The 11,941-nt window shown below is 42.5% G+C and overlaps 2 protein-coding genes across 2 annotated transcripts; both read right to left on the bottom strand.

Moving 5' to 3' along the window:
* Positions 1–2,171: 2,171 nt before the first annotated feature.
* Positions 2,172–2,648, bottom strand: LOC101986814 (keratin-associated protein 9-3-like). The gene has a single exon (XM_013354162.1). It carries the CDS (start codon positions 2,646–2,648, stop codon positions 2,172–2,174), a length of 477 nt encoding a protein of 158 aa, XP_013209616.1.
* A 6,748-nt stretch (positions 2,649–9,396) lies between these two features.
* On the bottom strand, positions 9,397–9,843 carry LOC101993391 (keratin-associated protein 9-3-like). Its single transcript, XM_005368233.1, has one exon. It carries the CDS (start codon positions 9,841–9,843, stop codon positions 9,397–9,399), a length of 447 nt encoding a protein of 148 aa, XP_005368290.1.
* Positions 9,844–11,941: the final 2,098 nt, after the last annotated feature.

The raw sequence follows: 11,941 nt of genomic DNA, 5'->3' as shown, positions 1-11,941 counted from the left end.
CTATCTATCTATCTTCTATCTATCTATCATCTATCTATCTATCTATCTATCTATCTATCTATCTATCTATCTATCATCTATATCTATCTATCTATCATCTATCTATCTATCTATCTATCTATCTATCTATCTATCTATCTATCATCTATCTGTATCTATCTAGCTGTATCTATCTATCTATCTATCTATCTATCTATCTATCTATCATCTATCTATCTATCTATCATCTATCTATCTATCTATCATCTATCTATCTATCCATCTATCTATCTATCTATCTATCTATCCACCCACCTATCTATTATCCTATTATCTATCTATCTATCTATCATCTATCTATCTATCTATCTATCTATCTATCTATCTATCTATCTATCCATCATCTATCTGTCTGTCTGTCTTGAGTAAATATTGAGTAAAATCTTGGTTATATTCACTTTCTATTTAGAAATTGTAAAAAAAAACAGTTTTAAAATTTTCTTTTGCTTGTGAGGTTTTCTTGGGAGAGACTGGCCATTCTTGCCTATCCCTTTCTGTCCTGCAAGATTCTTAATTAAATGGAAATGGGTGGCTTGTTAGCACGTGTTACCACTGTTTTAAAATTGCCAGAAAAAGCTTCCTTCTAGTGGATGGGAAAGGAAGTCACATTTAGATTCTGCAATTGTGGCTTCAATGTCATTTAGTTGTAAAAGTACTGGGTGAGATTGAGAGACACTGGGTATCATAGTCAGTGATAGTTGTCAGCCTGACAATGATGTGGGATTCCCCTCTGTATGCTGTGAATATGTTTTATTACCATTGGTTAACAAAGAAGTTGTTTTGATGTATAGCAGGACAGAATATAGCTAGGTCAGAAGGGGTATATAGAGAGAGTAAGCAGAGTCCAGGAGACACAGTGTAGCTGCAAAAGGAGAAAGACCCCGAACATTGCTGGTAAGCTACAGCCTCATGATGATACACAAATTAATAAAATGGGTTAATTTAAGATATAAGAGCTTGCTAGAAATATGTGTGGGTCACTGGACAAACAGTGTTGTAATTAGTATAGTTTCTTTGTGATTATTTGAGAGTGAGCAGCCGGGAAATGAAAAGCAGTCTACATGACAAGGCCTACAATATCCTGAAAGGGATTCTCAACAAAGTGAGTGTCTTTTTCAGGTTAGTCTGTAAGAAGCTGTCTTGCTTATCAATTGATGGAGAATGGCTAAGTTCACTGTGGGCAGCACCATCCCTAGGCAATGGCCCTGGTCTTATAAGAAACATAACTAAATCTTACTCTGCAAGTGAGCTAGGGAGCAAGCCACTAAGCAGCATCCCTCCGTGATTCCCTACTCCAGGTTCTTGCCCTGACTTCCCTCAGTGAGGGACTGTAACCTGGACGTGTAAGCCAAACAGCCCTCCTCCTCTCCATGTTGCGTTTGTCCAGGGTGTTTAACAACAGCAGCAAAATGAAACAAGAATATGGAAGTTTTGCAGCTTTTTATGGGGTTTATTCACCGTTGGAGCTCACCCCATTTCCTAACAAAGTATAAGAAGAACAATATAGACTATAAAAACGGGCTGATGAGATAGCTCAATGGGTAAAGGCACTTGCCACCAAGCCTGATGACCTAAGTCCAATGTGTAGAACCATCAGATGGAAGGAGAGACTGCCTCTGAGCCCTACTTTCATGGCATGGCACGTGCATGCCTCATTTCCCAAGCAAATAAAGAAAGGTAATAAAATCAAACTCAGAAATTTTCTATGTGGCTCTATCGAGTATCTATCATTTGCACACTAAGTAAAAAGAAGCAAATTTTTGATATGACAACAGACATAATTTATTACCTTTGATACATTAGTCTTTTTTCCCCACAAGAACAATATACAGAACAGTGAAAGAAAAATGGAAAATATCTTAGCATCGAAGATTCTTCCATGGTTTTGGTAGCCCCCAACCCTTGTAACATGGGGACATGTCTAAGGAAAATTGATTTTCTCATTTTGAGATCAAATTTGGATTTTATTATTTTCATAAGGGATATCAAAGTCTTTCCAGTACTAGAAAAAAAAAATTCTGTTTGGCTATTTGGTGACTCCTCCCCATCAAATACAAGCCAAATCAAAGTTCAAGAATGAGTTAGTGGCCCCAGACTTGAGGTTGAATCTTTGGGTAACAGCAACCTGGGTCTTAACAGGTGGGCTGGCAGCAGCTGGGCTCAGAGCAGCTTGGGGGGCAGCAGTAGCAGCAGCAGGCTGGGCGGCAGCAGGACTGTCCACAGTAGGATGGGCGGCAGCAGGAGGCCTGGGCATGGTGCAGCTGGCAGCAGGTTGGGGGTGTGCTGCTCACCACACAGCAGGGGGGCAGGCAGGTACCCTCCACGCGGCAGTCTGGGCGGCACCATCTGACGCGGCAGCTCACGCCTCCACTGCCACCCTCCTGGCCACTGCCAGTTCCACAGCAGCTTGGTTGGCAGCAGCCGGGCTGGCAGCAGCTGGACTGGGAGCAGCAGGGCTGACAACAGCTGGACTGGGAGCAGCTGGGTTGACAGCAGCTGGATTGGGAGCAGCTGGGCTGACAACAGCTGGGCTGGCAGCAGCTAGAGCCACAGGTGCCACCGGTGGAGCATGTGGGAAAGCCACAGAAGCTAGTAGCGCAGCAGGCCATGGTATCAGACGTTGCTGTGTGCTGAAGGTTTCTTTGCTTGGAGAAGTTTTTTGAGTCTGGATCGTGACTACCACTCCAGTCCTTTTATAATCCTTGCCTGGCTGCTGTTTCCCTAATTTCCAAAGCCTCTTCCTTGTTTATGTTTATGTAATTTTCCTCTAAATGATAATTGTTTGTTCCCGAGTTACTTGTTCAGTCTTCTGAAAGCCTGTAAATGGTTATTTTATTTGGTGTTCAATTAGGGTTCTTAACTACAGTGAAGCAGTCATTAGCGTTCGTTGGAAGCATAAGCATGGATCACCCATATTCGCTATAATTTCCCTGTTGCCGAAGGATAATCGACTAATCCTGCTCCTACTTAAGGAGAGTCACAATTACTCAGTGTTGACCCTTGTGATTGGGTCTTGAATCTCACTCACATTGGGAAGCAAGGTGGGTTCAACTGGACAGAAAAGATTCCTTCTCTGCACCTGGAAAATGTAATTGGATGGTTACCAGTAATGTTTATTTTGAGCATTTATCATGTACCTAGAAACCTACCAGAGCTGATATCAACCCATTTCCTTTTCGTGACGTTCCTAAGGCTGGGTCCTACTGCTGCTCCTGTAATACTGGGGAGTTTTGTGTGACTCCTCACAGTGGGAGTGGCGGTGTCTCTGACTGTTTTGCTTGCCCTTGGGACCCTTTTCCTCTACTGGGTTGCTTCGCTCAACCCTGATATGAGGATTTGTGCCCAGTCTTATTATACTATTGCTATTCCTGGGAGGCCTCCTCTTTTCTGAAGGGAAACAAAGGGGGAGTGGTTCTGGGGGAGGGTGGAGGTGGAGGAGGGACTGGGAAGAGAGGAGGGAGAAGAAATGAGGGTCAGGATGCATTATATGAGAAAAGAGTAAATAAAAAAAGAAAGAAATTAAAGAAGAAGGATAGAAAGAAAGAAAGGGAGGAAGGAGAGAAGGAAGGAAAGAAGGAAGGAAGGAAGGTTCCCCAAGGCCATAAAAAAAAACAAGTGGTGAATCTTAAGTCCGACTGTTTACCATCTGACTGAGGATAAAACTTAGTTTTCTTTTTCTATGTGTGTGTGTGTGTGTGCACATTTATGCATGTGAGTGAGTGCATGCATGTACCATGGAGCTCCTGTGGAGCTCAGAAGACAGCCTCAGGTGTGGGTCCTCACCCTCCACCTTGTCTGAAACAGGGTCTTTTGTTTTCCACTGCATGGGCCAGGCTGGCTGACCTGCAGGCTTCTGGGGATTTTCTTGTCTCCAGTTCCCATCTCTTTATAGATGGCCTGAGATTACAGATCCCTCTTGCTTTATGAAATCCCGGGAGCCAGGCTCAAGCCCTCATACTCGGGTGGCAAGCACGTTACCCACTGAGTTTCTCCCCGGCTCCTTTGGTTGGCTAGTTCTTCACCTCAGGTGCTTGCAATGTGCAGGTGTCACGATAACAATCTCAGGAGCTATTTAATTCATGTTGAAATTCGAATTCAGCAGGATGCTTGGTGCTAAAGATACTGATCTCGGGTATTCGAGGCGGTACATTGTTGATAAAAGGCTCAGGAGATAATGGCATTGTGAATGGCATTATTGTTTCTGCCTTTTCTCCCTTGGCACTGTTTCCATTAGCTCCTTCAGTACAAGATTTAAGTCAACTTTCCTGATTATGGACTTAGGTAATTACTAACAATGAAACACAATACTCAAGAACCAGCAAGCTGGCTCAGCAGATAAAAGAGCATGCCAGCAAGCCTGATGACCTGAGTTTGATCCCTGGGACTCATGCAGTGGGAGGAGGAGCCAGCTCCTTCTACGGGACCTCTCTGTACATGTGGATGCACACACAGTAAATCAAATGAAGCAGTGAAAAATGTCACTTGGAGTTTGAGAATTCTGCTTCTCCGCCATAAAGTAAAGATAAATCCAAACACTCCCTTACCAACCTCAAATGAATCAAGAATGGGATATAACCAGACATTTTCCTCTACCGCTTGAGTTTCTTTCTTTCTTTCATGGAGATCAAAACAGATAAAACTACTCATGCTGTTTCTCTTTGTAGAATTTTCTATCCTTTTGAAATACCACGAGCTTCTGTCTGTGTCTCAGTGGAAATGTAGGTGTCTGGTCATCGATGTTAAAAAAAATTATTCCGCTTATTCTCTTACGTTTTCACTTCTTCATTTTGGAGGGCCCAGATCACCCCTGTATGATGGGAACAAGGGACTTCTAGACTGTTATTTGTGAATATTTGAATATTTGACCCTCTGTTTTAGAGCCTGAGCCTTTCAGAATGGAAACGGGGAGGAGAGAATGGGGGCGTGGGGAAGTGGGAAGCAGGGAGCAAGAGGAGAGGAGGGAGGGGAAACTGCAGTTGGTATATAAAACAGATGACAGAAATGTTATTTAAATAAACAAAGAATAATACTGATGTGTGAGTGGTTTCTGCATAAGACGACATGATCCTGAATCTGGGGGTTCTCCAACTTTCTTCGTCGTCATTACACTGATGTTCTAAGCCAGTCTGATCTAATTCACTCTTATTTCTGAATGATAAAGTATGGGAAGTCGATGCCCCAATCAAATGAATGCCCCATCCCTGCCTAGGGCATCCACGCCTCTGTGCCTCAACCAGGCAACAAGTAAACCTCAAGGACTTCCTCTCATCCCCGACTTTCGTGCCTTAATCAAGTAATAAGGTCTTTCTTGAGTTTTCTAAATACCAATCTACATCCTTTTGATGCTCCTGAGTTCAAGACCTTCTAAGAAAAAGATGCCTCAACTCTTAACCTTTTTATCCAGGCTATATATTAGGATTTGGGATGTTTACAATGTTGTAAGCCTATTGAGCACAAATATATTGGTTATGCCTGGATGTGGAACTGTGTTCATACAGAAGAAGGATCTTACCATTCTTCATACGAATGCACTATGGGTCTGATAAACTGTGTTCCCTAGGAATATGTTGGTTCCACGGCGGTGTTTTCTAATTGTGATGAAGTGGTATTAGAGGAAGCCTCACTCCTTTACTTTTTATAAATTGAGGTAAAACTCATATATCATGAACGAACTGTCTTAAAGTGTATACTAAAGCGACATTCAGTGCATTTTGTATATGTGTGTGTGTGTGTGTGTGTGTGTGTTGTGTGGTCCATGCACAGAGGAGTGTGTGGATGCACACTATTAGGTATGTGTATATGGAGAAGGCCAGAGGAGGATACAAGGAATCTTCCTTGATTGCTCTCATCATTATTGTTGTTGTTGGTGGTGATGTGTGTGTTTGTGAGTGTATGCACATGCCATGCGGTGCATGCAGCAGTAAGAGAACAATTTTGTGGAGACTGTTCTTTTCTTCCTTCTTAATGTGGGTTCTGGGGATGATGGGTGGCTAAGATTTTGTGACACCAAACCATCTTGATAGTTGTTCAACTTTATTGTCTGAGACAAGATCTCTCAGTGACACCAAATCTCTCTATGTTGATTAGGCTAGATTACCAAAGTGCTCCTGGGATCTGTCTGTCTCAACTCCCCACTGGGGTTACCAGCATGCGTGGCCAAGCCTGGCTTTTCATGTGGGCGCTGGGGATTTGAACTCAAGTCCTCTTCCTTTCACAGTAAACATTCTTACCCACTGTGCCATCTTCTCAACCTCATGATACATTTCAGACCTCTGATGTCAAATCTTTTTAATCACCTCAGCAGAATACCCTATAACCTTTCAACAATCACTTGCTCCACACTGCTAATCGTGACCTGTAGTTGAGCACATGGCTTCTATGGCGGAAGATTGCATCCCGTGGAATGGAAGCTCCATTGTACATTGTGTCTCACACTTCCTTTGCTGCAGATCACCCTTTGGAGATCAGAAGAAGAATGGCGAGAAGACGTGGCCAACACTCCGCTCTGTATTCTGCTCCATAGCACTTGAGGGGATGGTATGGGTACAAAACAACAGGCTGGTAGACTGATATTCTCCTTCATCATTTTGCAAGGTACATGCGGAAGATCTCTAGTTACAAGACGTTACCAAGGAAGATAATAACTACAAACATCCCAGCTTTCTCAGTTTGGGCATGATGGATTGTAGGAGAAACCCAGCCAATCACCTTTCTTGTAGGGCGGGGTCCCCCGAGGATATTTTTTACTTATAAAGATTGCAGGTGCGCTCTTGGCCGCCTCTTCTGCTTTCCTGTTCTCCACGGGAACCTCTGGTTCTGTAAGTCTATTTCCCAATAAAAGCTATATATATTTATTACAATTTCTGTCTGCATTCATTTACACCATTACAATGGATAGAGACAGTCTTACTGCAGCATACCATGGCCTCATTAATGTTCTAAGACAATTTATAAAATCTTCACAATGATGGCTGTCCTGGTTTGATTTGCTGCTGCCATGATAAGACTACTCTGCCTGTAGTAGGAGGCATGTTGGGCACCATTTGTTGTGAGGAGGTTGTTTGTTCATTTCCCGGCCACCAAGAACCAAAATAGTCACTCAGAAACTATACTATTTAAATCACTGCTTGGCCAATCACGTAAGCGTATTGCTAGCTAGCTCTTACATCTAGAATTAACCCATTTCCTTAATTTTATATTTTACCCTGAGGCTCTTGGTCCACCAGCAAAGTTCCAAATGGCAACTTGTGTCTTTCCCCTCTGGCGGCTATATGGCGTCTCATGACTCTGCCTTCTTTCTCCCAGCATTTAGTTTAGTTTTCCCAGCCTAGCTTTGTTCTACCCTATCACAGGCCAAAACAGTTTCTTTACTCATTAACCAATAAAAGCAACACATATACATGTATATCCCACACTACTCTGACCAAAAGCAACTAAAGGAAGGGAAGCATTCATTTCTGTTTGTACTTCCGAGTCACAGTCTATCGCTGAGGGGAGTCAGGGCAGAAACTGAGGCAGAAGCCACACAGGAACAACCCAAGTTGCTTTCTGGCTTGCTTATTAGCTTAGGCTTAGTTAGTTTTACTTTATCTTGGTTCTGGGTTGTCTTTTTTTATTTAATTCTTTTTAGTTTTTGAAATTTTCATATATGAATATTGGAATATTGTATTAATATCATTTTGACCCATCCTCCTCTGTCCTCCAACTCCTTTCCTACCCCTACTCCCTCTCAAATTCATAACCTCTTCTTTTAAAAGATAATGTATCTCTTATTGAGTTGAGTCTCTAGTGCTGCTGATACGTGCTTGTGTTTAGGGCTGACTGCTTGGGACGGAATGACTTATCAGGGAGCTGCCCCTGAAGAAAATTGATTCTCTCTTTCAGGAGTCATTGCTTGTCTAGGGCTCTTCATTAAGGGGTAGAAAATTGAGAACGTATTCCTATCTAGAATTAACATCCAGAATACACAGTGAACTAAAAAAGCAAAGAACTAAGAAAACAAATGACCTAATTTAAAAAAATGGACTATATATATGAACAGACAGTTCTCCAAAGTGAGTTTAAATTGGCTAAGAAATATCTTTAAAAGCATTGACATCTGTAGCAATCAGAGAAATGCAAATTAAAGCTACTTTGATATTTCTTTTCTCCCCACTCAGAGTGGCTAAGATCAAGAAAACAACTGACCAGTGATGGTAAAGATGAAGGGAAAAGGGGGTCTTCTTACATTTTTTGTGGGATTGCAGCCTGGTTCAGATTGCTCTCTTACACAGCCCAGGACCACCTGCCCAGGGCTGACACTGTGCACAGTGGGCCGAATCCTGCTACATCAACTAGCAATCAAGAGAATTCCTTACAGGCAGACCCACAGGACAGTCTGATCAAGGCATATCTTCATTTGAGATCCCCTCTTTCTGGGTGATTCTAGAGTGTGTGAGGTTGACAACACAAATGATCACAACAACAATAAAGTATATAATAGTATTGGGTCATTGTGTGCAACCTTTTCAGCTGTCTGAGGATACTGCTAGTATGTCACCAGTTTGTTAGATGACCTACACATCTCTCCCTGAAAGGCACCTAACTCAGTCTTCAGATGAGAAATAGCTGCTCAGGCAAGCGAAGTGACTTACTCAAGGAGTCATGGATCATGGCTTGCAAGCTATGACTAGAAACATTTAGTGCTATTATTTTGCCATCTTGAGTTGATGGTCTTTCATTTTGCATTAGACCTTAGCAACCCTTTGATGTCTGAAAGAATCACATGGAGGCTCAGTTTTGAGTAACTGGAAGGGTTTGCGAACGCCTCAGACTCCTACATGATACAAACTTCCTCTTTGTAAAATTGACCTTTTGCAACACCAAGACCACTTTGTTCAAGTGAGCGTTCTAATTGTTGTGGTGTTTTTCAATGATGTACTTCAGTTACAGAAATAATGGGTCATTTAGAGGGAAACAAAGGAAAAGGATTATTAAAAGAACAAGCATAGCTAAAGAAAAAGTTCCAATACCCAGTGTTATTACCGAATTCCAAAGAGAAGAAAGTATCGACAGTCACTTTTTGCCATTGAAGAGATCAAATGCTTTTTATTAAATACAAGTCCCAATAAGCCACTGAAATATTTCTGGTAATACTTATAGTTACGTATTCTATGCCCCTCTTCACATTGCAGGGCTTTTGCCAGCGTTCAAGCCAACAAAGATGTTGGCTCTTCCACCGCAAATGAATTTACCTCCTGGGAAATTATGTGGCTGTGATAATAGCCGAGTTATCAATTCTGAAATTCAGAGGGTTTCTAGGGCTCTTGTTGGTTCATTTTGAAGCGTTGTCCTCTCAAGATTCTTGTCAGAAGGTTTTCAACAGGTGGGCTCAGAGCAGCTTGGGGGGCAGCAGTAGCAGCAGCAGGCTGGGCGGCAGCAGGACTGTCCACAGTAGGATGGGCGGCAGCAGGAGGCCTGGGCATGGTGCAGCTGGCAGCAGGTTGGGGGTGTGCTGCTCACCACACAGCAGGGGGGCAGGCAGGTACCCTCCACGCGGCAGTCTGGGCGGCACCATCTGACGCGGCAGCTCACGCCTCCACTGCCACCCTCCTGGCCACTGCCAGTTCCACAGCAGCTTGGTTGGCAGCAGCTGGGTGGGCAGCAGCTGGGCTGACAACAGCTGGGCTGGCAGCAGCTGGACTGGGAGCAGCTGGGCTGGCAGCAGCTGGTTGGACAACAGCTGGGCTGGCAGCAGCTAGAGCCACAGGTGCCACCGGTGGAGCATGTGGGAAATCCACAGAAGCTAGTAGCGCAGCAGGCCATGGTATCAGGTGCTGGTTTGAGAGCTGTGTGGTTGACAAGAGTTTCTGAATTCTGACTGCTTGGTCTACCTGCAGCCTTTTATACACCTTGGGTAATCGCTCTGCTACAGGTAACATTTTTATCTTGTTACTCTTAAAACCAGATTTTCTGGGCCTTCTGGGTTACTTTAAACATATCTTTAATGGTTGCTTCCTTGTTGCTCAGCTAATGCTCATCACATATGTTCATCTGAGGTAGACATGCTAAATGCTTTGTGTCCAAACAGAGTCGTGATTTACTCTTGAGTCTTGGCCTCGGTTTTGTGCTTGTGGTCACAGCACCTGACGAAGTGACTCTCACCTGTAGTTATAATTATGGGGACATACTCACCAAATCTCTGATATTCAGAAAAGAGTCACTGACCCTGGGGCATCCTTCAAGGAGCTTATCTTTATGGTTCTATTTTGATTTTATGGGTAAGATCACAGTTTCCACACCATTTCGTAGAAAGCTACACATAGAAAGGTGAGTTACACATTAAGAGGAATTCACAGATCTCTCTAGATATTTTTTTTTGCATGATTCTGTGAGCCCCTCTAAACTGAAGACATTAATATTTGAGGAAACATTTATTTATCACTTAGGAGAATATATGGAAAAAAACCTGCTGCACTCCAATTTAATTTAAAGAAGAGGCTAAAATTTTTTTGTAAACAGTGGGGGCAAAGTACCCACAAAACAGTCAAGTGAAATTTATGCTTCCTTATGATAGTCAAAAATTAATGCTGTGTGTGATGTGGGAGTCCCCTCTGTGTGCTGTGAATACCATTAATGAATAAAGAAACTGCCTTGGCCTGTTGAGAGGGCAGAACTTAGGTAAGCAGGGAAGTCAGAACTGAATGCTGGGAGAAAGAAGGGTGGAGCCAGGGAGCCACCATGGAGCCACCAGAGTCAGACATGCTGAATCTTTGCCAGTAAGCCACTCTTAAGTAAGTAGAAATGGGTTAAATTAAAATGCAAGAGTTGGCCAATAAGAAGCTAGAGCTAATGGGCCAAGCAGCGTTTTAAATAATACATTTTCGCCGTGGTTATTTCAGGTGTAAGCTAGCCAGGTGGCGGGAATAAATAAGCGGGCCCACCTACTACACTATATGGATCATTTGGGCAGTGTTCCTCAAAGGCTTTCAATTTATGTCATTTTATGTTATTAAAGCATGTTCCCTGCAAAAAAGGTAAGATTACATTGGAATATTATACATCCCAGTTTTAGTAAAGATGTATGATCTCTGGTAATCATGGTGATTGATAGTCATGAAGTTGAAAATTGTTACTTGTAATCATTGAATAATGGAAAGAAAAACTAATAACATCTTTTGACCACTTAATATTTGAGGTGTAGAAACCAATGCTCTTTTCAGTACAAGTATCACAAGCTCCTTTAGTTCCTGCAAGGTTGGAAAGAAAGAGTGTAATCATCTGTCTCGTAGTTTGCTCTAGTGCATGAAGCTGTGAGGTATCATCAAGATTAGTTAATTAAGGAAAGGAGTTAAATAACAGAGCCAGGCAGTCTCAAGAGTCCTGGACCAGAACATTCGTGCTGCGGTAGGAATGGCTTTTCATTTTCCTTAGCATTAATTGGTAAAAGAACAGCGTGGCTGGGAACAGATAAATTCGCAGAAGTTAAATGAGCATTTGTACTCAGAGAGAAGAGCTGGTAGGACAGTCCCCTCTCCCTTCCCTAGACCAGTTCTTTTCATTTCATAACATGCTGATTTCCAGCTTCAGAGAGTACCAGTAAAGCTCTTTGTGTACTGCCTTTATTTTAAACACTTCTTTTTTAGCAGGTCAAGAATACAAACATGAGGTGTTGGATAGAACATACTACAAACAAGAATCCGAAACACAAAGTGAAGAAGCATAAAAATGTTAAAATCTTTTGAAGCATTTTTAGGCCATCAAAGTTTAGCCCAGAGTTGAAATTAGTCACATTTACTTTCTAGTTGTTTCTTGTCTTTCACTTTAAATTTAATGTACCTTCTGGTTTTCTGTGTTTGTCATCTCCATTGTGTTCTCTCTCTCTCTCTCTCTCTCTCTCTCTCTCTCTCTCTCTCTCTCTCTC

This window comes from Microtus ochrogaster, unplaced genomic scaffold (assembly GCF_000317375.1).
Source record: "Microtus ochrogaster isolate Prairie Vole_2 unplaced genomic scaffold, MicOch1.0 UNK31, whole genome shotgun sequence".
Lineage (NCBI taxonomy): Eukaryota > Metazoa > Chordata > Mammalia > Rodentia > Cricetidae > Microtus > Microtus ochrogaster.
This window is presented reverse-complemented; position numbering and strand designations above follow the sequence as displayed.

Excerpts from the sequence above, each read along its gene's own strand:
- LOC101986814 (XM_013354162.1), bottom strand. The coding sequence starts at position 2,648 with ATGGCCTGCTGCGCTACTAGCTTCTGTGGCTTTCCCACATGCTCCACC.
- LOC101993391 (XM_005368233.1), bottom strand. The coding sequence starts at position 9,843 with ATGGCCTGCTGCGCTACTAGCTTCTGTGGATTTCCCACATGCTCCACC.